At 31.3% G+C, this 24494-nt stretch overlaps 2 protein-coding genes across 3 annotated transcripts in view; one reads left to right on the top strand and one right to left on the bottom strand.

Annotated features, from left to right (window-relative positions):
* The window catches only part of LOC123010210 (serine proteinase stubble), a 60463-nt gene extending 35969 nt beyond the window's left edge, over positions 1-24494 (top strand). For both annotated transcript variants that reach the window (XM_044406912.1, XM_044406913.1), the window contains 8 exons: positions 4603-4686; positions 8960-9224; positions 9311-9712; positions 14324-14451; positions 15620-15705; positions 15969-16075; positions 18743-19040; positions 23389-24494. In XM_044406912.1, the coding sequence (XP_044262847.1) occupies positions 4603-4686; positions 8960-9224; positions 9311-9712; positions 14324-14451; positions 15620-15705; positions 15969-16075; positions 18743-19040; positions 23389-23673 (1655 nt within the window). In that variant the 3' untranslated portion in view covers positions 23674-24494. The remainder of the gene's footprint in view (positions 1-4602; positions 4687-8959; positions 9225-9310; positions 9713-14323; positions 14452-15619; positions 15706-15968; positions 16076-18742; positions 19041-23388) is intronic.
* On the bottom strand, positions 1208-2047 carry LOC123010211 (protein rolling stone-like). The gene has a single exon (XM_044406914.1). The coding sequence runs from the start codon at positions 2000-2002 to the stop codon at positions 1244-1246; it is 759 nt and encodes a 252-aa protein (XP_044262849.1). The 5' UTR covers positions 2003-2047; the 3' UTR covers positions 1208-1243.

Here is a 24494-nt window from a genome sequence, read left to right as displayed (position 1 = left end):
GATATTTTTTTAAAAATTAATGCAAAATTGCAAAAAAAAGATGAAAAAAGTTGTTCTTCTCATTTTGACAAAGAATAGACAATGTTCAGAAACAATATGTACAATTGTTCCTTTAATTCTTTTGTAAAACTTTGATCAATCGGTCCGGTATTCTAGTTTTTGACACTACCCTTATATTCTCTGTGTAGTCATTGGTTGCTGAGATATCGGTGATCAAAAACAAAAGGATCTTTTTTCATTTAAAGTCAGATATCTTAATGACAAATTGACGTAAAAAGAATATGAAAAAAGCGTATTAAAGAAGGTGAACAAACATGCTATCCGACCTATGCGTTGACTTAACTAAAAAAAAATTCCTGACGTCAGTGGATCAAAAACAAAAACAAGAAAATTAGAATTTTTTTTCTTGTATATGGGTGCGCCAGAACTCGCGCCCCAGAGAAAATTTTCAAATAATTTAAGATACCAGGAACATGAAAAAAAAATTTCAAAAATTCTATCTGTCAAAAAATTTTGACATTTATTTTTTGACGTTTGACATTTTTTATATCTATTTAATGATACTGATGATCTTGTATATGTTTTTTTACAATTATTTAGTAAAGGGACAAAAATTTTGCCCATAAAAGCCACAAATAACATTGAACAGAGTTACAATTTAGGATACAGCTTCCTTGTTTCCTCTTTTAATAGCCCATAGCAAAAAACTTGGAAAATTACTTTTCCAACAGAAATAAATAGAGTCAAAGTGCAAACTTTAAACCCTCATAACTCCGAAATTTTTATAGATAATTTTTTTTTAACATTTTTTCCATGTTCCTGGTATCCTACCTTATATGGCATTTTTCTCTGGGGCGCGAATTCTGGCGCACCCTGTATTACTCTCAAAACTAGAAACTTAAAGCTTCAAAATAGTTTTTTTTTTTAATCTAAATACGACCATTTTTAGATAAATTACAGCCTTTCAAAAATCACCAAAAGATTTAGGAAATATTTTTGTTTCTTTAATTTTTAGAGTAGTTATTTATGTCTTAAGGCCGATAAGAAGCAAATAGCAGACGTGTTTGGATATTGGAAAATTGAGGCCATATTTGAGCAATTAATACAATGAGAAATTAATACACTTTTTTTTTAAAACATTTGAAAAAATTAAGAGAAATCTGATTTTTTAAATGTTTGTTTAAAAAGTAGAAACAGGTTTTATAAATCCAAGTTGGGATAATTTATTGAATCTTTGTACATCTTATGCATTAGTTGGGGTTTCCTCCAAAGCTTCTTTTTCATAGCACTTGTGATGTAGCCACACCCTGAGCTTATATAAGCCCCAGTAAAGACAATGTACAATCGCAGAAAACACTGTGGCTCCAATCATCATTAAAGCGGCCATTCCAGGTTTTTCCCATTTCAAAGCGTGTGAGAAAATGGTGTCTGTAAGTGAATCATCCATATCAATCGTAGTATAATATGAGGTGAGACCCATGATAAGATGAGCTACTGCATACGTAATGGTTACGGTTACGAAATGCAATAACCGAATTGGATGCGCTACTACGAACCAATCAAATGTCGTTACCAAAACACTGACACCATGTGTAAGAATTCGCAAAATACGACAACCATATAACTTTGGATCGTAAAGGAAACTCCAAAACGTTAAAGTGGATACAAAGAAAAAACTGGCTACGAATTCCTGAAACATCCAATAGGTTTTGTAAATTCTGCCTTTTGATTCTTCTCTTTCAGGTGAATTGAAAGCTATAGTTATCGTCAAAGCACCAGATACGGCGTATATTCCACCAAAAATTAAAGTAAGAGATTCAGTAGTTACCGGTTCGATAAAATTCATTATCAAAATTGCCACAAAAAAAACAGCAAGAATCCAACGATAGAGGAAATATACGCAGCTGAGTTTTGGTTCTTTTTGCCACTGGGATATTAGAAATACGACTGGTTTCTCGTGTGTCCATGAAAATTGGCTGCGAGAACATTCATTTGAACACATAATTTTTGACGACACAATTTAGTGTCTTGATTTTGACACTTTGAACTGTCACTAATTTGCAGTTGCAGTTTTGACCCACAAAGTCAGATTATTATAACATACAGATTTTTAAAGAGGAAGGTGCAAATCCAAAAAGTTTCGAAAAAGTTTTTAATTATTCCGAAAACGGCTAAACTTGAATGTAGGGAGAACTAATAAAAGCCTTAGTAAAATTCGAGTAGTCCAAAAATGCAACAAAAAACACAATTTTCTGTTTAAAATAACAAGGTCGATATCTACTCACCATTTTGAAAATGTTTTTTGAGCAAGATTTAACCAATCATTATACAGAATGTTTCAAAGCTTGCGCCCCAGAGAAACATTTCAGGTAAGATAATATATCAGAAACATGGAAAAAATGTTTAAAAAATTCTATCTGTCAAAAAACTTGACATTTATTTTTTGAAATTTGACATTTTTCTTAATGATTCAGTAAAGGTACAAAAATTTTTCCACAAAATAACGTTAAACATAGTTACAATTTAGGATACAGTTTCCTAGTTTCTTCTTCTAACACAAGGCGACAAAAAAAGTCATGTCGTGACAACTTGACAAATTTTATATTATTTTGTTCGTCTCAGTAAGACAAATCAAATGAACTAAAAAAAATTTCAAAAAGTACTCACACTTTGAACAAAATGATTTTTTTCTAATTTAAATGAATTTAAAATCCTTTAACTTTAAAAAATCATTACTCAATAATTATTAGGCCGATTGCCTTCAAATAAAGACCATTCTAATGGGATAGAATTGCCCTTTAGAATGATATGCAATTTGAAATTGAATATTGGTAAACTTTTCTTCGAACAGTGTTCGAATAAGTTCGAAGTAAATCGAAATGATCTAAGAAAATCCCTACGAGTAATTTTTTTTCTCGTCACCATTGTGTAGAGCATCTTTTTATTATAAGAATCCAAATTTTTTAAATAATATACCGAGTAGTTTTCAAGGTATGATTTTTTGAAGTTAAGGTTTGCTATTCAGGTATTGCGCCATATAGGAGAAATGCATGTTAATCTTACTTAAAATTGCATTTTTATAAAAGTATTTGTTTTAAGGCTCTTCTTTTGCTTAAAAATGGTCAATTGCACCTTCTTTGTTCTAATTAGAATAAACAAAAACTGTTTCTTTACTTACAACAAACAAAGAGTACCTGCGTACTAATTAAAGCAAATAAAGAGTTTTTTGTTCCAAAAATGATCACTGATCATTGAGCAAAAAGGATCAAGAAGTTTAAAACAGTAGCTTTGAATATAAGAACAAATCTTTTTCAAATTAAATGATTCCAACTTTTTCAGTTTGTTCTAGCTTTCTGAACTTTTTTTTTGAAAATGTTCTCAGCAAATGCTTTTTCATCACTTTCTACTGACTGAAGTCAGTTGCTTCGTGTGCAACTGTTATCACAACAACTACTACCTACAAGCTAAGTGAAGCTGATCGTAGAATGTACCAACAAAATAAATCAGGTGACTTATTGCATTTAACATCAGTCGAAAGTGATGAGAAAGTATTTACTCAGAACATTTTCAAAAAAGTTCAGAAAGATAGAACAAAGTGAACAAGTCAAAATCTGAATGGAAAGTGATTTGATTTGAAAAAAATTTGCCCTTATATTTAAGGCTCGTGCCTTAAACTTCTAGATCCTCTTTGCTCAATGATCAGTGGTCATTTTTACAACAAAAAAACTCTTTATTTGCTTTAATTAGTACGCAGGTACTCTTTATTTGTTTTAAGTAAACAAACAGTTTTTGTTTATTATAATTAGAACAAAGAAGGTGCAATTGACCATTTTTAAGCAAAAGAAGAGCCTTAAAACAAACACTTTTATAAAAATGCAATTTTAAGTAAGATTAACATGCATTTCTCCTATATGGCACAATGACTGAATAGCAAACCTTAACTTCAAAAAATCATATCTTAAAAACAACTCGGTATATTCTTTTGAAAATTTGGATTACAACTAATAAACAGATGCTCTACATGATGGTAATGATGAAAAAAAATTACTCGTAGAGTTTTTCTTAGATTAATTCGATTTACTTCGAACTTCTTCGAACACTGATCGAAGAAAAGTTTGCCATTATTCAATGTCAAATTTTAAATCATTCTAAAGGGCAAGGTCATCCTTTTAGAATGGTCTTTATTTGAAGAAAATCGGCTTAATAGTTATTGAGTAATAATTTTTAAAGTTAAAGTATTTTAAATTTATTTAAATTAGAAAAAAAATATTTTGTTCAGTGTGTGGACTTTTTAAAATTTTTTCTTTTCTCATTTTAATTCTTCTCTGATTCGGACATTTTTAAATTACAGAGTTAAGTATATTTTTTTATTTTTATTACCAATTCTGTTTTTCACATTTATCATAATATTTTTTATTTTCTATCTCCACAACTGAAAATTTTTACTTCTTTCACAAGAAGTTTTGAACCACCACTAAAATAAAAAAAATATAATGAACCAGAAAAAAACTTTGTGGTTATTTTATCGCTGACAAGCACTAATTTCACATTAAAAACTACAGTTATAAAACGGACTTTTTTAGTAAATTTTTGTCGTTTCAGGATCAAGCATGCTCTGGATGGCCATTCTTGGCGCCATATTGGTGTGGTCAGCGGCTCCAGGGGCTTCATCGCGGAGAGGACAAGGTAAAAAAATTAATATTTTTAATCTAACTTGAAATGCAAATCTACAAGGTCATGCATGAGCATCAAAGCCATTTGCCTTAAAGCAATGTAGGAAATTTGATAAATCGAAGACCATAAATCCAGTTACCACCTCCATATTGAAATATTGTAATCCTACATGATTCACAGAAATGTTGAAGCAATTCTTCCATGTCTTCAGAAATGATGCCGTTATTAAGAAATTACTGGACGAGATTATTTGCAACTAGTTCAGAGACTGTTAGATGTGATTTATTGTAGATATTTTGTAATTATGTTTGGGGTAATTGAAGAGTTTGACCTTTTTTGACTCAATTGTGAAATTGATAATTCCATTAGGTTTCAAGCTGAGTCTAGAATTTATAACCGAGATAACCATTTGGAAAAAATTAATGACTCCATATTATAAATACCTCAGAGATACACGTTTATATGGCAATAATCCATATAATTATGTAAATGTATGCACCTTGCCATGTTCAGGAATCCTAATGGAATTGCAACTTAATCATTTTTCGATATGAGAGTGCGTTAAATGGACCGGAAAAATATTTCTCAATGTGGCCATTTAACCGCCAAATTATTTTAAATTTCTTGGTCAGGTTTTGAACTAGGGCAAGTAAGAAATTCCTTCGACCGGATTTAAGGAACTGAGTGAGTCAGCGAGCAGTCGGGACAATAACAAATTGATTAAATAATTGCCGGAGTCGAGGTGTACAAATTGGTGCGGGAATCGACTTGGGATTATTCAGTTCAATGAGCACGACGGTGCTGTTAGTTCGAGTTTAACAGCAGGTGGAAAGGCTTAAGGAGGCTTTCTTCGATGGGTGCAGCAATATTGTACGCGAGTGATTTATTTGCAAGGTTAAGGAGATTTCCAAGCGAGAAAAAGCTTGAACTTTGAATGGTGTTTTCCCCTTAGAAGTACTACATACGAGTATTTTGAACACAAAACATTTTTCATTTCATTATTTGAAGTTTCTAGACTTTACGGTTCCAAAAAAATATTTTGACGCGCTGATTACGATAGCGTTAAATTTTTTCAGTTAGTTTTCTCAGTTATCTAACTATTTTTCAGAATAGTAAAAATTTTTATGTTTTTACAGTTTTTGAAAACTTTGTCATTTGGTTACTTTCGGAGAGGATATACAGGGTGCGCCAGAACTCGCGCCCTAGAGAAAAATGCCATATAAGGTAAGATACCAGGAACATGGAAAAAATGTTAAAAAAATTTTATCTATAAAAATTTCGAAGTTATGAGGGTTTAAATTTTGAACTTTGTCTCCATTTATTTCTGTTGGAAAAATAATTTTCCAAGTTTTTTTGCTATAGGCTATTAAAAGAGGAAACAAGGAAGCTGTATCCTAAATTGCAACTTTGTTTAGTATTATTTGTGGCTTTTGTGAGCAAAATTTTTGTACCTTTACGAAAATAATTATATACAAGATTATTAGTATCATTAAATAAACACAAAAATGTCAAAGAATTTAAATTAAAAATGTCAAAATTTTTTGACAGCTAGAGTTTTTTTAAAATTTTTTCAGTACTCGTACTCTTGGAGACTACCGAATTACTCCCTTTCAAGGATTTTATTAGCAAAATTTTTGTACCTTTACTAAATAATTGTAAAAAAACATACAAGATCATCAGTATCATTAAATAGACATAACAAAATGTTAAATGTCAAAAAATAAATGTCAACATTTTTTGACAGATAGAATTTTTTAAACATTTTTTTCATGTTCCTGGTATCTTACCTTGCTTGAAAATTTTCTCTGGGGCGCGCGTTCTGGCGCACCCTGTATATCCGACGATAACTCCGAGATAATTAGTCGTAACTTCTTATATTTGGCAACGTTGGAAAATACTTTCATTTCAAATCTTAACTAAGATTTAGTTATCGAGAAAATCGGTGGCATAATAAAAACAAAAATATGTTGTTCAATATTATTAACGAAGATAGTTTATAAAGCGAGCTGAATGCGAGTTCTTTAATCATCTGAGTGAATAAAAGCCATTATATGCGAGTAGAATACCAAAATTTGTCCACGATTATTAATTATTATTTAATTATTATTCAATTTAATTTAAAAGTTTGATAATTAATCAATATCGAAATACAATATGTCCCCGGATTGAGTTTACAAAATCAGCGAAATGGTAGACGTCATTTTTAGAACTAATTAACTTCTAAAATAGGGAAAACTATGTTGAAATGTAACATACGATTTCTAAGAAAAAGCAAGCGTTAATTATTAACAGTCAACATTTGAAATAATAATATTATTAACATCTATAGAGAATAGATGTTTTTAAAAATATTCTACAGTGTGTTCCCGAATAGGTGAAAAGACTCTTGTAAAAGATAAAAAAGGCTTGATTTTTTTATTTTTTTTATTTTTGGGGTTCAACCCTGTTTGGTTAACGATTAATTTTTAACATAATTTTCGTCTTCAAAAAGTATGCGCTGTAGATTTTCAAAAATTCTTTATTCTGTTCGTAATAAAAGAACTGATACAAATAAAATTCTTTGAATTGCGAAATAAACAAAAAAAATTAAAAATCAAAGTTGGCCGATGATTTTAAAATTTGGTATGTGGGCGTAGATATTGATTTAAACAACTTTTCTTAATAACTTTTTGTCGTATTTGCCATACAAAAGGCACTTTACTTTGTAGAAAGATATGTTTTTCGAAAATTTTCAAGGCATACTTGATTTTTCAAAACTAAAATTTTATTAGAAATTAGACTTTAACCAAGCAGGGATGAATCCCAAATAATGAAGATTTACATCGAAAGTGTTTATCTTTTACAAAAGTTGTTTTTATCTATCCGGGGACACACTGTATATTTGTATTATACAAAACACTCAATAAACCTGACTCAAACAATAGACTGTCATAGTGAACAATGGGAAAAGGGTAAAAAATTTGTTTTTCTTCAACTAAACTTTATTTTTAGCTCATCTAGTATATTTGTCTAATCACTAAATATACAGTATGTCCCCGAATTGAGTTTACAAGAGGAAAAAATTATCTTTGATTTTACGCCAAAACTGCAAAGGAAAAACATTTTTTGCTTTACCTGAAACGAGCAAATCTGTAATTAAAACTTCATTATTATAGAGAGAGAAAAGTTAATTTTTCTCTTGATTTTGGACAATCATTTCTCTCTGCTTTTTAAGTCCTATCGCATTGGCGGTTTTATTTTTTTGACAATGATGTCACTTTGACAAACGAATTTACGCAAGTTAAATAACCAAAATGTTTGTGAAAAACATAATTTTAATAAAAAGCAACTCAGTTTTAAGAACAGATTTGCTTTTTTGCTCGGTTTTTGCAGTTTTAGCGTAAAATTAAAGATATTTTTGTTTCCTCTTGTAAACTCAATCCGAGAATATACTGTATTTAGTAGAAGTAACACAAGTTTATAACAAGTTCATTATAAAATAATCGTAGATATAATGTTATACATTCTTCGATAACTTTTAAACTACCAAAAATTTTAAGGTTTTCTGCATTCAAGTATCGAAAAAATACTAAAATTTCACCATACTTGAAGCTTACTACCGAAATTTCGCGGTTTTTTGACAGGAATTGACTCTATGGAGCATTTTACTTATGTATAATTTAAAACTCCAATAAATTACTATTGGAAAATTTAGGCAATTTAAGAAATTATAATTCTTGACATAACCAAGTTCACTGACACACGTTTTTCTAATAATTTCGCCACGAATTCCCACGCTATAATTTGCAATTTTAGACAATCTAATCTGTATATAAATAGACGTATAGCCATAAAATTCCAATAAAAATTAAATGGTAGTATTGCCGGATACAATAATCGTTAAACTGCAGGAAGACTTGTTGAACATCAAATTAAAGCAAAATAGGGTGTCGAGTGTAATGATAAATAATGGATTAGTTGATGCTTCATCGTTTTAATCTTTTATAATTGATTTCCAAGCATTTCTTTCAATAACAATATTTTATTACGAAAGGGACAGTGTTGAAAATTATTTATTGAAAGCGATGAACTTCTTTGAATATATATCTGCTGTAAGCGCATTATAATGACCGATAATTAGAGATTTGCATCGATATTACCCCCATTAATTTAAACGTACACAACATGTAATTTAACTTAATTATACTTTAAACTAAAATTAAAAATGATTTTTTACAAACAGGATTTGCTTTTCAAGCAATGTCTCAGCTTAGATTTCTATTGTGTTAATAAAAAATTTTTGTAGCTTATCAGATAAGTCCAAAACCTTGCTGGGTCGACGGCCAAGAAGGCACGTGTATGTTCGTGTACGAGTGCATCAAATCAGAGGGGTACCACATCGGCATGTGCGTGGACACCTTCATGTTTGGTTCCTGCTGTGCACACAACGCTACCGACAACAACGTGGTACCCATCCAACACGACCAACCGGCCGTGCTCTACACACCTCCTAGTCAACATAGTCATACCACTAACAAGCCAATTAGTCATAGTAGGCCCAGGCCGACAAGGTACTCACACCAACTACTTGACTTTTTTTCTCACAACACCTGACCCTCTTTTTATTCAATTTTCACATTTGTTCAATCAATTTCAGTCATTCGCACCTAAGTCAGTCAACAAAACCGCCAAATCGTCCTGTAACTCACACCCTAGCGGCCTCTGTTAACGTGAGGCCCAATCTATCGTCGAGGAACCCCACCCAACCACCCCGACACACCGACGCCCTCTCTGGAGCTAATAGTATAGCAATAGGGGTGTACACGAAACCGGGGTGGCAATCGACAACAGAACCGGGTTTTATCACGTCCCACAACCAGAATTCGATCCAGTCGGGGTCCAAACCGCAATGGCAGGTCACTACGGAACCGGCTTTCGTCACAAGAGTTAAAGCGAAACCTAGTAGTTATAAGCCGAAGCCGAAGCCAACGAAGAAGCCGATACAGAACACTACGAAAGTGGGGAGTAAGGGAACGACCACGAAAGCTACCACAAAAAGGTTAGTGGCGATTTTTAATGCCGTAGTTTGATAAAACACGTTATTTTCTCATGTTTATTTTTTTTATTCAAATAATGCCCTGAAATGAAGTAGATAACAGGTCCTTGCTTACGTGATAAAATGTTTTTGAGTGTGTACTACGGAGAACTACATACCAAGATACCAAATTGCTTTTTTGAACCCAAAAAAAATAGTATGGCGGAGTAAAAATGAGGGCGCTTAGAGCGTTTTACCGTCTCACTTTCAAATCGTTTTAAATTAATTTAAATTCAATCACTTTACTAATTGCTAGGAAAAAATGCAAAAATGTTGAGCTTTACATTCTTAATAAGCTGTGAAAATGAACGACTAAATTTTTCACAAGAAATATGAGAAAAAAACTTTTAAAATTATGCTCCGTTTCATGTTTTTGAAAATGCTGCGAATACGGTTGTAGTTGTAGAGACTAAAATTTTCTAGTAAATATATACTGGTTTAGGCCTCAAAGACGTTCAAAACCGCTCAAGCGACGGATTCGTTTCATTTTTACTGATGATTCAGTGCCAGAGTAACACTTTAAAGCAATTTAAACCTAAACCGTTGAAGCAGTGGCGTAGTGAGACATTCACGGGCCTGGGTTCAAACATAGGCGGGGGGGGCCTTCTTATCCTTTAGGATTATATGCAGAAATAAAATGCATAGGTATATAAACTAATATTATTAATTATCCAAGAACAGAAAATAATAACTTTCTTACATCGAACGATCAAGATAATTTGTAATCTAGTCGTCTTTGGATCCGAAAACGTATGTCTGTAAAATGTCAAGTAAAATGGCAAGTCGAAAGGTAAAATGGCATGATCAAAAAGGTGATGATTATAATAACTAAATTTATAATTTACCTTCAAAATGGAACGGTCCTACTRGTATTATTATACGTCGGCGACTAATTGCAGCCCATTTTACCGTTTTACCTTACGACTGGTCATTTTATTTGACGTTTCTCGTGATGTTAGTTCAAAAACAGTTCAAAATACGTTCTCAGATGCAGCGATGACTTGATTACAAATTATCTTGATCGCTCGATATACAGGATGCGACAGAACTCGCGCCCCAGAGAAAAATGAGAAAATTTTCAAGTAAGGTAAGATACCAGGAACATGGAAAAAATGTTAAAATATTTTTTTTTGTACTTTTACTAAATAATTATAAATAAACATATACAAGATCATCAGTATCATTAAATAYACACAAAAAATGTCAAATGTCAAAAAATAGATGGCAAACATTTTTGACAGATCGAATTTTTTAAACATTTTTTTCATGTTCCTGGTATCTTACCTTACTTGAAAATTTTCTGTGGGGCTCGAGTTCTGGCGCGCCCTGTATAATACTACAGAACAGAAAGTAATAACTATATTATAATACAAAATTTTCTTTCRCGCTTTAGCATTGGCAAAAGTGTTTATAAAACTGGATAGATCTAAATCTTGCGCAGTTTTATTTTCTATAGAAATGATAGCCAAGTAGATAGTAAAATTAAAATATAAAATAGTAAATTAAATTAAAATTTAAATACCAAATTTAATGATAACTTACAAAAATTCAAATTTGAAGAATTTGTGCTTGATTCAGTGTCCAAGTCATCGACTTTTGAAGCTATTTTAAAATTAAAAATTATTAGCCCAAGTTTTAATAAATAAATCGGAAAATAATAAATACACAAAAATTGAACACTGCTCGGTGTCAATCTCTGCATAACGACTGAAGAAAAGAAGGTCGAAAATACGTAAAAGAAGCAATAAAGTGTTTCACATTTATTTTTATTTTTTATACTTTTCTTAGAAATGTCTCCAGGAGAAAAAGTAATGATTCTAAACCCAAACGCGCTAGTGTTTAGAAAATAAGAGCCATTTCTTGTAACCAACTCGTAATTATTGTAAGTAGCAGTTTTGTTTTGTATTTAAAATAAACATCGTTAATTTTAAATACATAGTAGGCCAATTTTGTTGTAAAACTTTTTTATTTTATTTTTACAATAATGTTAATAAGTAAGAATTTTGATCGGGCCCTTCGAGCCCCGGACCTGCTTCCGCGGAACCCGCGGAACCACCCTCACTACGCCACTGCGTTGAAGAGAGAAATATGATCTCCCGGATTTTTTTGTAGCAAATTTTATTTTCTGCAATTTTCTTTCTTACACTTTTTTTGTATCTTTAACACTATTTGCAGCGTTCTCAAAAATAGGGGGCGGAACGCAAACTTCGTTTATAATTGTTTATAATTTATTTCTAATACTGTTTTTGATATTTTTGAGAACGCTGCGAATACGGTTGAAGATACAAAAAAAGTGTAGGGAACAAAGTTGTAGAGAATTAAATTTCCTACAAAAAAATCCACGAGACCTTATCTCTATCTTCAACCGTTTTGGTTTAAATTATTTTTTTCTCTTGACCATCGGTAAAAATGACACGTATTCGTCACTTGAACGTCTTTAGGACCTAAACCATTGAAGATAGAGGTATCTCAAGCAGACTTTTTTCTTGAAAATTTTATTCTCTACATCTTTCTTTTTTATATGTTTTTTGTACCTTTAACCGTATGCGCAGCATTTTCAAAAATATGAGACGGGGCACAAATTGCTAAATGTTTGAAATTTTTTTAAATATAGTTTTCAATAAAATATTTGCATTACCTTCATCTCATTATTGAGAATTTAATGCTCTATCTGTCTAAATTTTTTTATTTGCGTTTTACTCACCGTTATATAAATAAAGCCATTTTTTTATTTTATTGCTTTTAAAACTTAGAGCTGTCTGACACGAGACTAATTTCAGTACTGAATTTAGTATTGAAATTGCGTGCGCAATTTTAGTTAGCTTGGATGCAAGAAAATAGAGCCTGTTCTAATTTCTTGGATGAAAGCTTGCTAAAACTGGGCACTAAAAATGCGCATTAACAAAAAGTGTAAATTTAAATTATTTTAATGTGAAAACAGAAATATTATAACTAAGAGGCTTTACGAGCTTTTGTCTAAAACTAGAAAAATGTTCAATGAAATTGTGTTTATGCTACCACGCCCTGTTATCAGAAGAAACGTATTAAGCCCCCCACAATATTCTAAATTTTAAAAATCAACAATTTATTGCAAAAATTTGTTATTATTTGTTATTATTTTCAAGTCAATAGTTTATCTTCACAATGCATTTTCTATTAATTGTTTACTTTAATATATAATTTATTTATTAATCAACAGATTTTGTAAAATAAAGAGTAATATTGCAGAATTTGTCAACTAAGATATGAAAAATATAACAAAAAATAAATATAACAAAACATTACCAATTGGTATTAATGATATATGAATGATTTTGAAATACACAACAATATTTAAACTGGTACATGTCGAAAACTATCTAACTACTATCACAGTAAAATTAATTTCACTTTTTGAAATAGTTCTCTCGTTTATTATCGTCTATTCATATCAACGCATATTTTTTTCATAACTTGCAGATACAAGGTGTTTTATAAAAACACAATAAAAAGAAAAATGCCAAGTAAAATAAGATACCAGGAACATGAAAAAAATGTTATTTTTTTATCTAAGTATCAGAATTTTATAAATGCTCTTAAACTGAATTCAGGAAATTTTAAAGTAATGCTAAATCAATAAGTGGTGAATTAACTAACGTCCCTCAACATTTTTAAATAGTTTCCTCAATTAAATGGAATTTTAGATACATTTTACATAACAGAACTCCAAAATATTTATTTTTTAAAGCTAACTAGTGTAGTTTTTTTAATGCCAGACATTAAACTATTTAGCCATTTAGCCTATTTCATCGTTCAAAAATGGTTGGAGATAAAAATCTCTTGAACATTCTCTTCAAGAAAAATTTTATTCTCTACAACCCCTTGATTGCATTTGTTGTAAATCTAACGTTTTTCGATCTTTTTAATTAAAGAGAATTATTCGCAAATGTTAAACTTGGCTTTAAATTTTACATAACTCATTTAAGAATACTTTCAGATGAAATATCTGTAATATTTTTTCAGGGTTGTAGGGAATTGAATGTCCCGGTATATTATTGTCCGTGCTTAAAATTGACAACTGACAGTCCTTTCGGTCTTTAGCAAGATCAATGCGCATGTTCATAGACTTATTTCGGTAGTTATGTGTCATACAGATAAATAAAAAAATCGTTAAGTCATCATCCATAGTCCAACTAGTTTCTTTTTGCCTCCAAATTTTTGTCAATTGATCTAAATTACTTTATTGTAGGACTCCATTTACAACGAAGTTACGCAGAAGAGATAAAGGCCACAAAGCCGCAGATTTTTCCTGATTTGAAGTTAATTAAACTCGAATCACACCGAAAATGTGCTAACCCCCAACCACTGAAACTTTCTAATTAACTTTTCCAATCATATCACGAAAAAAGTCGCCAATAATTATTCTTTCCCCTTTTTATAACCAAATCCCTTTACAATCTTGCTCAAAATCCCCGCGAGATCACTCAAATCCTCTTGAAACGTCTCAAAAACACCATGCAATAGCATGGGGAATAAATTAGACTCGTTCTTTTCTACTTCTGTTTTCGACAGTTAACAGGATTATATTGATTACAGGCCGCCAACTTCAGCGAGTCCTGTCGTCAACACTGAAGCCCCAGTGCAAAAAGTTTCAACGGCTCCTGATTTGATGCAAACGTCGACGATTGGAAGTGTTGTATCATCTCCGATTTCGGCTCGAGTCGGTAAGAGAAAAAATTCATTATCGCCAACAGATTTATTCATTATTATCGAGGGTAGGAGTGTAAATGTGAAAGGGAGGGACTTTTACGCTTTATAGGGATGATTTATGTTTGAGAAAGTCGACAATAATAAAGGAAATAAAATTAGGACGCTGGTAAATACAACACATGAGAGAATTTATGTCTACACGACTCTGCATAAATATTTAATAAAGAGCGGCGGCAAGGAAGTAAAATTGATTTTAAAGCTTTGAAGATATTATTTCCACAAGTGTAAAATTTTGGTGTAATCAAAAATGGTGGATGCGCCGGGTTTGCAACTTTTTCCAAACAAATTTTGTCAATTATCAAATATTTTTTTGTTGTTGTTTAACGTTTTCAAATTTGGTTAAAAAAATTTGATTTAAATAATTTTCTGTGCTTTAAAAATGGTGGATGCGCCGGGTTACAATTTTTAACAAATCTCTCTATTATCTCGTTTCCAATTGTTCAAATCTTGGATTAAAAGTCTGCTGAACACGGAATGAACCAATTAAAGCAATCCAATACTTTTGCAATTACTCTCTTTCTTTTAATCCTAGCAACAAAGAACCAAATTCTTTGTTGTTACTTCAGATGATTATGACGGGGTGAAGGTCGTGAAAATATCACGTTTTATCACCTGGGGTGCGTTTGAGAATGTCATTCTTGTGTACTCGTTAAGGGAGTAACGAGCTATGTGTCAAGAAAAAATTCGTATTGGATTTAAATGACAACGAAAAGTTGGATTACGAAAAGGAAATTGGCTGATAATGGAAAAGTTGAATCAATTGAGATGAGAAATTTTCTTAAAATTTAATTGTTAAAACGAAAATAAATTTTTGCTGCATCAGAAAATTAAAAATGCGACCAAAAAGTAATAAAACTTTGATACTAGTTTTACTTATCTCTATTTAAAGCTGTTCAAAATAAATGAGATAAATTTCAGTTCAAGTTAATGACCTCTGCATAAATAACAAAGAAATAATAATAAACACAAAAGGCAAAAAAACACTGTTAGAGTCCCCATAGAAATTTCAGAAATAAAACTTTTCGAGTTGCCGGTGGCGCTACAGAGCCAAAGCAACGGCGCCAAATTTAAAAAGTGTATCGTCTGCAGTTTCTTTTTTGAAATTTTCTAAATAATTTGCAGAATGCGGTGTGCCCAAGATGTCGACCCAACCACAGTCGAAGATCGTCGGCGGTAAGAACGCTCCTTTCGGCCGTTGGCCCTGGCAGGTGAGATAAGAAATTACGGATGTTGTTTAAGCTTCTTTCCGTCTTCCGATACTAACTCACATTTATCTGGCTTTAACGTTGTATACATTTTTGCGCTTCTTTAGATTATTTTTATTTACGGTGGGAGTGAGTGTTCCTGTGCCAAGAAACGGTGAGATTTTCTTGCAAATCGGTTATTTATGACCGGAGGGGGAATATTTTTGCCTGAGCTTTCGCCCGGATTAAAATTAATTAAATTTGGTGTCTTCGTCATTTTTTCGCAGGTTTCAGTCCGGAGGACGTCGTTTTTTGGATTTTCGAGTACTCATAGGTGCGGAGGAGCGATTCTTAACGAGAATTGGATTGCGACAGCTGGACACTGCGTCGATGAGTAAGTTTAAATTAAACTGAATTTGATTAACTTGGGGTTGCGTTGATTTATATTGGGAATAAAAAAAATGCACAGAAAAGACAATAAATGAATGTCTAGCAAAACTAATTAATTTAATAATCACACATTTACAAACAAAATGTTTCCGAGCAAAATCTGAATATCGCAAAACGTTCAAAAGCAAAATTGTGGTATCAGTGGATAAGACTGATTACCATTTGTGCACAGTTTCCAGCCCTTGCTAAAATCATTCTTGCGCAGGGGCAATACATAATACATACACCACCCTTCAATAATAATAAATATTCAGTAATATAAAAATAAGTACCAATAATGAATAACATACTTGCGCAGGGGCCATACATTGTTATGTAACCAAGACCAAAATTCTTTAAATTCTATGTTGTTTTACTAATTTTGATTAAAGTTACTGAGCGTTTTTTATTTTTACTGTGCAAATTGGATTTTTTACTGAACAAATTACAATAAAATACTGTGCGTGCTTTACTTAGCATTTATTATTACTGTGCAAAATTTTATGTTTTACTGATCATTTTTAATTTAATATTGCGAAAACATTTATTAAATACTGATCATTTGTCATTTTATACTGATCAGAAATAAATTATTTACCGGTCGCTTTATTACTTACCCAATTATACAGGGTGTTCGTTTTTTTTTTGAGCTCCACCATGGAGATCTCAGTTATTATAAGAGATACGAGGTTGGTTAAATTAGGGCAAAGTTGCCCTATGCTGAACAATAATCTGAAAGAAAATTTAATGTGTCATTTTTATTTTATGAATTATTGGAAAAAACGGAAATTTGTAATTTTCGTGTTTATTTTTTCAAGCGAAAACTAAAAGACCTAGACGTTTTTAACTAGGACGTTCTTTAGGCACTTTTTTACAAGGAATTTAAATCTGTCGTTGTATTTTCCAAGGCGCTCTTGATATCAGCGTTACAACACTCAACTTTGGATTTTCTTATGGACGCCATATTTGATTTCTGTATTTTTGAAAAGACTTTTTGTTTTTGATTACAACGATGTATCACACGATATGATCAAATTTTACATGCGGATCAAAATTAAAAATAAGCGTTTTTGCGAGGAGTGCTTTGAAAAAAATGCCACCAATTGTTATTAACAAACTAAATTTTGAAGATGGTGCATTTGTGCATCTTTTATAACTTTGTGTTGTTTTGTTTTGCGAAGAATAAATTCTAGTTTATCATATTGTTCCTATTTCAAAACCTTAGTTTTTAAGTAGGTAAGCTTGACAGAAATGTGACTTTCAGATCTAAGTTCAACTGAACTGTCAAAATCTAGTTTATTAATTAAATTGTTGGTGTTTTTTTCCAAAACACTCTTCAAAAACGCTTTTTCCTAATTTTGATCAGCATGTAAAATTTGATCATATCTTTTCAAAAATACAGAAATCAAATATGGCGTCCATATCAAGTATCACAAAAAGGCCTTGGAAAATACCATGACAGATTTAGATTCCTTGTAAAAAAGTGCTTTAAGAACGTCCTAGTTAAAAACATCTAAGTTTTTTAGTTTTCGCTTAAAAAAATTAAAAACGAAAATTACAAATTTCCGTTTTTTTTTCCAATAATTCAAAAACTAAAAATGACACATTAAATTTTCTTTCAGATTATTGTTCAGCATAAAAATGCGCAACTTTGCCCGACCTCGTATCTCTTATAATAACTGAGATCCCCATGGTGAAACTTGAAAAACGAACACCCTGTATTATCGCTTAAGTTGAAAGCTGTTGCTTTAAGGTTACCCTTCTTTCGACTTTGCTAATGAGCATTTATAAACAGAAAACCGACGAACAAACAAAAATTAAGGAAAAATTACTGCTGACAAACCAGTTTCTGCAAAGCACTTATAAAACGGTTTATCGTAAGTGAATGTTAAGTTAATTTGTCGCTTAACTTTGTCCCGGCTGTAAACTTAATTTCAGTTAAAAGCAAATGTTTTAATTAAACTTAGGATGCTGATGCATACACAAAAACGGAGAAATGTGGTTATTAGGTTATCTAAGCTCTAGGATTTTTCCAAATTTGTCTGTCTTTTTAAGCAAAAAGTGCATTTGGAGGTTTTAGTTTATTTACTTGTACCTCCAAAAACTCTTTTCCTAAAATTTTATATTTGGAATATCTTCCCTAGAAATTCTTTGCGTTTATTTTATTCTCAAGAGATGTTTTAAGAGATGTTTTACAAAATGAAATTGACTTAAAAACTTGGATTAGGTATTTGACATATCGGTGATTCACTCGCGTACCAACATTGCAAAACAAATTCATATCTATCGTAAAAGAGAAAAACTTTATTTTACTCTTATTTCTTTCCGGAAGCCGGAATGAAAAGCAGAAAGTCTGACAACAACAAGAGTCTTTTTTCTGGTGTAAGAGGATTTTCCTAAAAAAGCTATTTCACATACCCACCTATCCGATTTAAATTGAACAATTTCAAGCATCCAGTTTAAGATTTTCCGTCATGTAGTCGTGATATATCATTACGAAGCTTTGAGTCTTTTCATTTTTCCCGATTTATACCAAAACCTGGTGCATTTAGGCGTCTCCACCTCAATTTAATTAATCCTCGTCGCGCCATTGGAAATATTTACATTTGATTGGAGAAAATTCCGCTTTCAGTTTGCTCACATCCCAGATCCGAATTCGAGTCGGGGAGTACGATTTTTCAAGCGTCCAAGAGGAATTTCCCTATGTCGAAAGGGCCGTCGCTCGGAAAGTTGTTCATCCCAAATACAACTTTTTTACATACGAATACGACTTGGCTCTAGTGCAACTTGATAAAGCGTTGGAATTTGCTCCGCATATATCTCCTATTTGTCTGCCTGCCTCTGATGATCTGCTCATCGGGGAGAACGCCACCGTCACCGGCTGGGGGCGGCTCAGCGAGGGCGGCACCCTACCCTCCGTTTTACAAGAGGTGAGAAACTCAATACTAACCTTGAAAACTAAAATTCTATTCACAGTTTATTAAAGTATATGGCATATGTAGATACACGTATATCAATTTTTCCTACGACCATATACGAAACTAGATCATAACGCACAATTACATATGCGCGAAAATTGGCAATATCGTACGAGGTCGAAAATATGTGCGATTTGTTTTCGCATTGTGTGTTAGAAATCTAACGCACAATTCACACTCGAATGTTTTGTATTTTTTCATTTAACGTATTTTTTTGTATCCATTATAAAAAATAAATCGTTATGAAAAAAAATATGTTCGTAAAAAAAAAATTATTTATGATCGTAGGAAAAATACTGTACAAAACTTGCAGGAAAGTGTCTAACGCACTCGCGCTTGTGCGTTATTTATCACTTTCCGTGCTCGTTATGTAATATACTATTTTTTATACAGTGTTCCAATGAAAACGAGCCAAGTATCTCAGAAACTAAAAAGACTTTGCAAAAACGCCGAAACAGGTTAATTTTGTTTCCGAGGGGGACATTTTTTAACGTAATTTTTAAAGCACCCCCAACCCCCAACCATGCTTTTAAAGAGCATTTTAAAGGGTTAGTGAAGGTGCTTTGCGTAAAAATGTCCCTTTTAAAAGCAAAATTAAGCTGTTTCGTTTTTTTTGGCAAATTCTTTCTGGTTTGTTTTTATTAGAACCACCTGTAACTCATGAATGGATGATCTGATTTAATTTTGGTAAAAAGTTTTAAAAATCTTGTTAAAATAGCTTTCATTTGATATTCCACAAGTAGGGTAATGCTACTTAAATATATAAAGTGGCGATATGTGGGGGTTACTGAGGGTTCTATAAAAATTACGTTAAAAAATGTCCCTCTCGGAAACAAAATTGACCTGTTTCGGCGTTTTTGCAGTCTTTTTAGTTTCTGAGATATGTGGGGTGGCTCGTTTTCTTTGGAACATTCTGTATCAAAAAATTGATACACATGCCATATGCTTGACGATTTAAAAATGATTCTTCGCTTTGCTGAACACGAAAAGAGCTAACTTTTAACAGCAAAGAAAAATACAAAAATCGATTAACCTTTTTAAAATTTTTCAATTTTTTTGAACGATTTATTAAATTTATTAATTTCAATTTGCGGAGCCGAATCTACGTTTGTGGCTATATTTTATTTACCCTGGAGATGTAATTTGCTACTCATACATATGTTCTTGTGTCTTTCTATTGCGCTTGGTATTTTTTTTTAAGTTGTCATACCACAGTTTTAGACCATGCTTCCTCACCACGACTTCAAAATGGCCAAAAAAATATTTTTTTGTGTTTTGCTTCCAGTTAACCACTCATATTTAATGTACTAGGAATTTACAAAACTATATTAATCATTAATTTTCCTATGGCCTAAGAAAAAGTAAGTTTTGTCACTCTAATTTTAGAAAAGAAAGTGGTCAATTACCTCCCTCATTTATAGCAAAATTTATAGCAAAAAAAAAAACAACATTTGAACAAATAAAAAATATTAAGGTTAAAATTATATAAAAATTGTAATTTACGATTCAAAAATAGTCAAAATAATTTAAATTTCTAGTAATTTATTTTATTTTTAACTTCTATTTTCACTGGAAAGGCGACGAGCCGCCACTGCTTTTAACCCAATCACACATAAACTTTGTTGTTTGAAATCAAAGCAATTTAAGGTAAACTTTCATGAAAACTTGCCGCGTGAAATAACTCAACGTAATAAAGCTCCAAACTTTGTACAACTACAACAGGCTGGTAGAAATCAATTGGAAATTTTAATCATGCTGTTTCGAGAAAAGCTTTGGAAAAATCCATTACGTCGACTCCCTCTTGAGAACGGTAGTGTCCACACTTGTACTGGAAAAGTTTTTTTATACCGATCGAGAAAAGTTTCACGATTTTATGATCATTAAGGATTTTGGAGGAAATGTGTGAATTATCGCTCCAGGAAAATTCGCCAAATGCTTTATGTATTTATTTTGTTTTTGATTAAAGTCATGTTGGAGGGGCGATAATGGGGAAAATTGAGTTTTGTGGGGTAAAACAGGAGTGCATTCGAACCACGATTGACTCATTATAGAATTCCATTGCCGTAAATGTAATTTAATCAGGAAATTCCAAACGCGGGTCGAATTTTTAAATTTTAAATATGATGTGTTAACATATAGTTTAAATTCTTCTTCTTGCACAGATTAAATATTACAAACCTTAATTAAAAATTAAGGTTTGGACGTGTGTGTCTGGACTGAGATTATTTAAAGTATCAAAGTTTGTTGGAATTGTAATGGAAAAAAAGTGGGAAAATACGAAATTTGATTTTTTTTGTATCCTCTTTTCTGACAAAATCTTTCATTTTTTTTGAAAACTGTCATATTCTTGAAATTAAATTAAGAGTTTTAAACAAAATTCCGGGTTTTTCACGTAATTTTACGAGGCCTGCACCTGTAAGATGCAATTAATAATACATATTCCGATAGATAAACTAGAATCACATTCATGCCGTCTCTTGATAGAACAACTGATAATTGTTTCTGAAAAACTGCAGTTTATGACTATTAATGAAAGAGTGATTAGTTTGACAACTACTGTCATGGGTTTCCAAAAATTAAATAGTTAGAAGTGTATTTTTTGTATCCAGTGTTTTGTGGCTTTTGTATATTTGGGTGCGTACATTAGGCGCAAGCCTCGTAAAGTTGTGTGAAACACCCTGTATAAACAAAGTAAACGATAGTAAAGAAAGTGCTTTTTGAGTTTTTTTTCATATTTTTAATTATTATCGCATATTGTTTTAAATCTTTTTTTACCTTCATTTTCTTTTAACTAGATTGATTTTTGTTCATACATAAATTTTCAGAATTCTTATCTTTCTGACTCTTCACTTACTTTCAAATCCTTCTAAATTTTAACTTTTAGTTTTTAGGTTGTCATTATCTCATTATTTTTATTCTCAATTTTTTTTGTATTTCTTTTAAATTTCTACATTTCTAGAACTCAGAATTTTTAAGATTTACTTCACTCATCTTAAAATTATGAATTTTTTACAAGGATTTGGAATTTTGCGGAGAGTTTAATTTAATTTTGAAAATTTTATGTTTTTACTCAGAATTTTTCTCTTAAAAAATAATGTACATAATACTTTTTGTTAGATTTTGTTACTTTCTAACTTTTATTCTATCTGAAAATTTCTTTTATTTTGTACTCGATGTTAAAGAGTGTTTTTATCAACTAATTTCAGTAGATGAAGTAATCTTTTGTCGTCTAGTGAAATAAAGTAATTTTATCTACTGTTTGTATTTTATCAACTAATTTCAGTAGATAAAATAGTCTTTTATCGTCTCGTGAAATAAAGTAATTTTTATCTACTGTTTATATTAAAGAAATTCTGGTAGGTGAGTACAAAATAAAACGAAATATTATACACGACGATAAAGATTGTTTTTATCTACTCGTGAAAGAAATCCACTCGTGACTTCGTCACTCGTAAACTTAATTTTTTGGCTCGTGGATTAACAATTTCTTTATCGTCTTGTATAATAAATAACTTTTTTTGCAAGAATTTTATTTTAACTAAAATTTTAGTTTGAATTCTTACTTTTTTTTTATCATTTTCCATAATTCACTTTAATCAAAATCTTTTGTAATTTAATTTTGCTTCTTTTGATTTCATATTTTAAGATTTTTATTCCTCCTGTTTTACGTATTTTAAAATATTTCGATTTTTATAATTATAAGAATCTCGCATTTAAACGATAATTTTACCATAAGCTTTCTTATTGTTTTTCGTATATTTCGACCTTTTTTAGTTATCACAAACTAATGGACAAATTAACTACTCAAAGTGTATAAATGTTTTAAGAGTTTTGATAAATATTTTGTTGTAAATGTTAATTTTAAATTGATTTTTGCCTTTTTATTTGACTTTTCTATAAAGTATTTAAACTTCTAATATTGTTCATAAACTCATACAAATGAAGTATTGAAAATCTTAAACATTTTACTTTCCTATATCAAAGGCTAGACTTTCTATCAGGATCTTGAATTTTTAATAAAATTTTGACTGTTTCTCATAATTTTTAACACTATTTCAATTTTTTCCTTCCAAAACTCTAAATTCTCTCTCTGAGTCTTTATGTTACCTTAAAATCATACAATTATTCAAGATTTAACATTATATTTCTAAAGATAGGTACTGAATATTTTAAGCTTTCAATAAGGAAATCAAAAAAGTTTTAGTTTGCAATCTTCAACTTTTTGCGAATTTTCGTCGTTTTTTTATGGAGACTCAAAAGAGCTATGACTATTTTCAACTTGACAAAATAAAATTCCCAGGTTCAGGTCCCCATCGTGAGCAACGACCGATGCAAAAGCATGTTCCTCCGTGCCGGAAGACACGAGTTTATCCCGGACATCTTCCTCTGTGCCGGGCACGAAAATGGCGGCCGGGATTCATGTCAAGGAGATTCCGGAGGACCTTTACAAGTTAAGGGCAAAGACGGCCACTACTTCCTCGCAGGAATCATCTCTTGGGGAATCGGATGTGCGGAAGCCAACCTACCCGGAGTTTGCACCCGGATTTCCAAATTCGTCCCTTGGATATTGAAACATGTCACTTGAGACAAAAATAATCCCATGTACAGGTGTACAGAAATAATTATATTATTGTATATTCTCGTTAATTTAATGTATATAAAGTATATAAAACTGTTTTCTATTTGTTAATTTTAGTGTATGTTATGTATAATTTATTTTAATACGTGTGATATCTGTTGTAGTCTGTTTGACAATTTGACAATTTTGTAAATATTTATTTTTTACTATGAAACTCGAAGACGATTTAATTACTTCATTGGGACAAAAAATGCAAGGCTATCTGAGTTATCCGTTAATTGTTAAATTTTTGTCGCGAAAATTTAATTTTTTGACGAATTTCGTAGAATACTTATCCTTGGCCTAATCTGCCCTTAACCACATAGCATTTTGCCGTTAATTTATTCAAAGTCGAATAAAGCCGAGCCTGTAATATGGTGGATGTAGCGCTTATAACCGGATTATTCGAAATGAGGAAATTAAGAACCGCAGACGAAAATGACGGTCGCATCTCCAAGGCAACCACTGAAAAAAAAAACATTTCAGGCGGTGTTTTTCATAATCGGAGTTGTGAGACACGGATTCTCGTGTCGATTTGTTCCTGAATGTGATTTTCCAGTCATTTGTGATTAAATTTTAGAATTAAGACAGTTGGATTAGTCCAACCAAGCACTTCTGCAGAGAGTAGATAAGTTGACTGTATTCATATAGCATTACTAATCGTAACTTTAATCAGGGCTACTAATTATGTTTCAATTACGATTTTAGGCTTGTACATAAGTTAGGATAAGTGAAATATTTAATTTTGTACTTTTCCAAAGATGTAATAAATATTTTTGAAAACAATA

This window comes from Tribolium madens, unplaced genomic scaffold, assembly GCF_015345945.1.
Source record: "Tribolium madens isolate multiple individuals breed KSU strain unplaced genomic scaffold, Tmad_KSU_1.1 Scaffold_7;HRSCAF=85;Tcas5.2_LG10, whole genome shotgun sequence".
Lineage (NCBI taxonomy): Eukaryota > Metazoa > Arthropoda > Insecta > Coleoptera > Tenebrionidae > Tribolium > Tribolium madens.
This window is presented reverse-complemented; position numbering and strand designations above follow the sequence as displayed.

Bases quoted from the DNA above. Each gene is read 5' to 3' on its own strand.
- LOC123010211 (XM_044406914.1), bottom strand. From the start codon at position 2,002: ATGTGTTCAAATGAATGTTCTCGCAGCCAATTTTCATGGACACACGAG.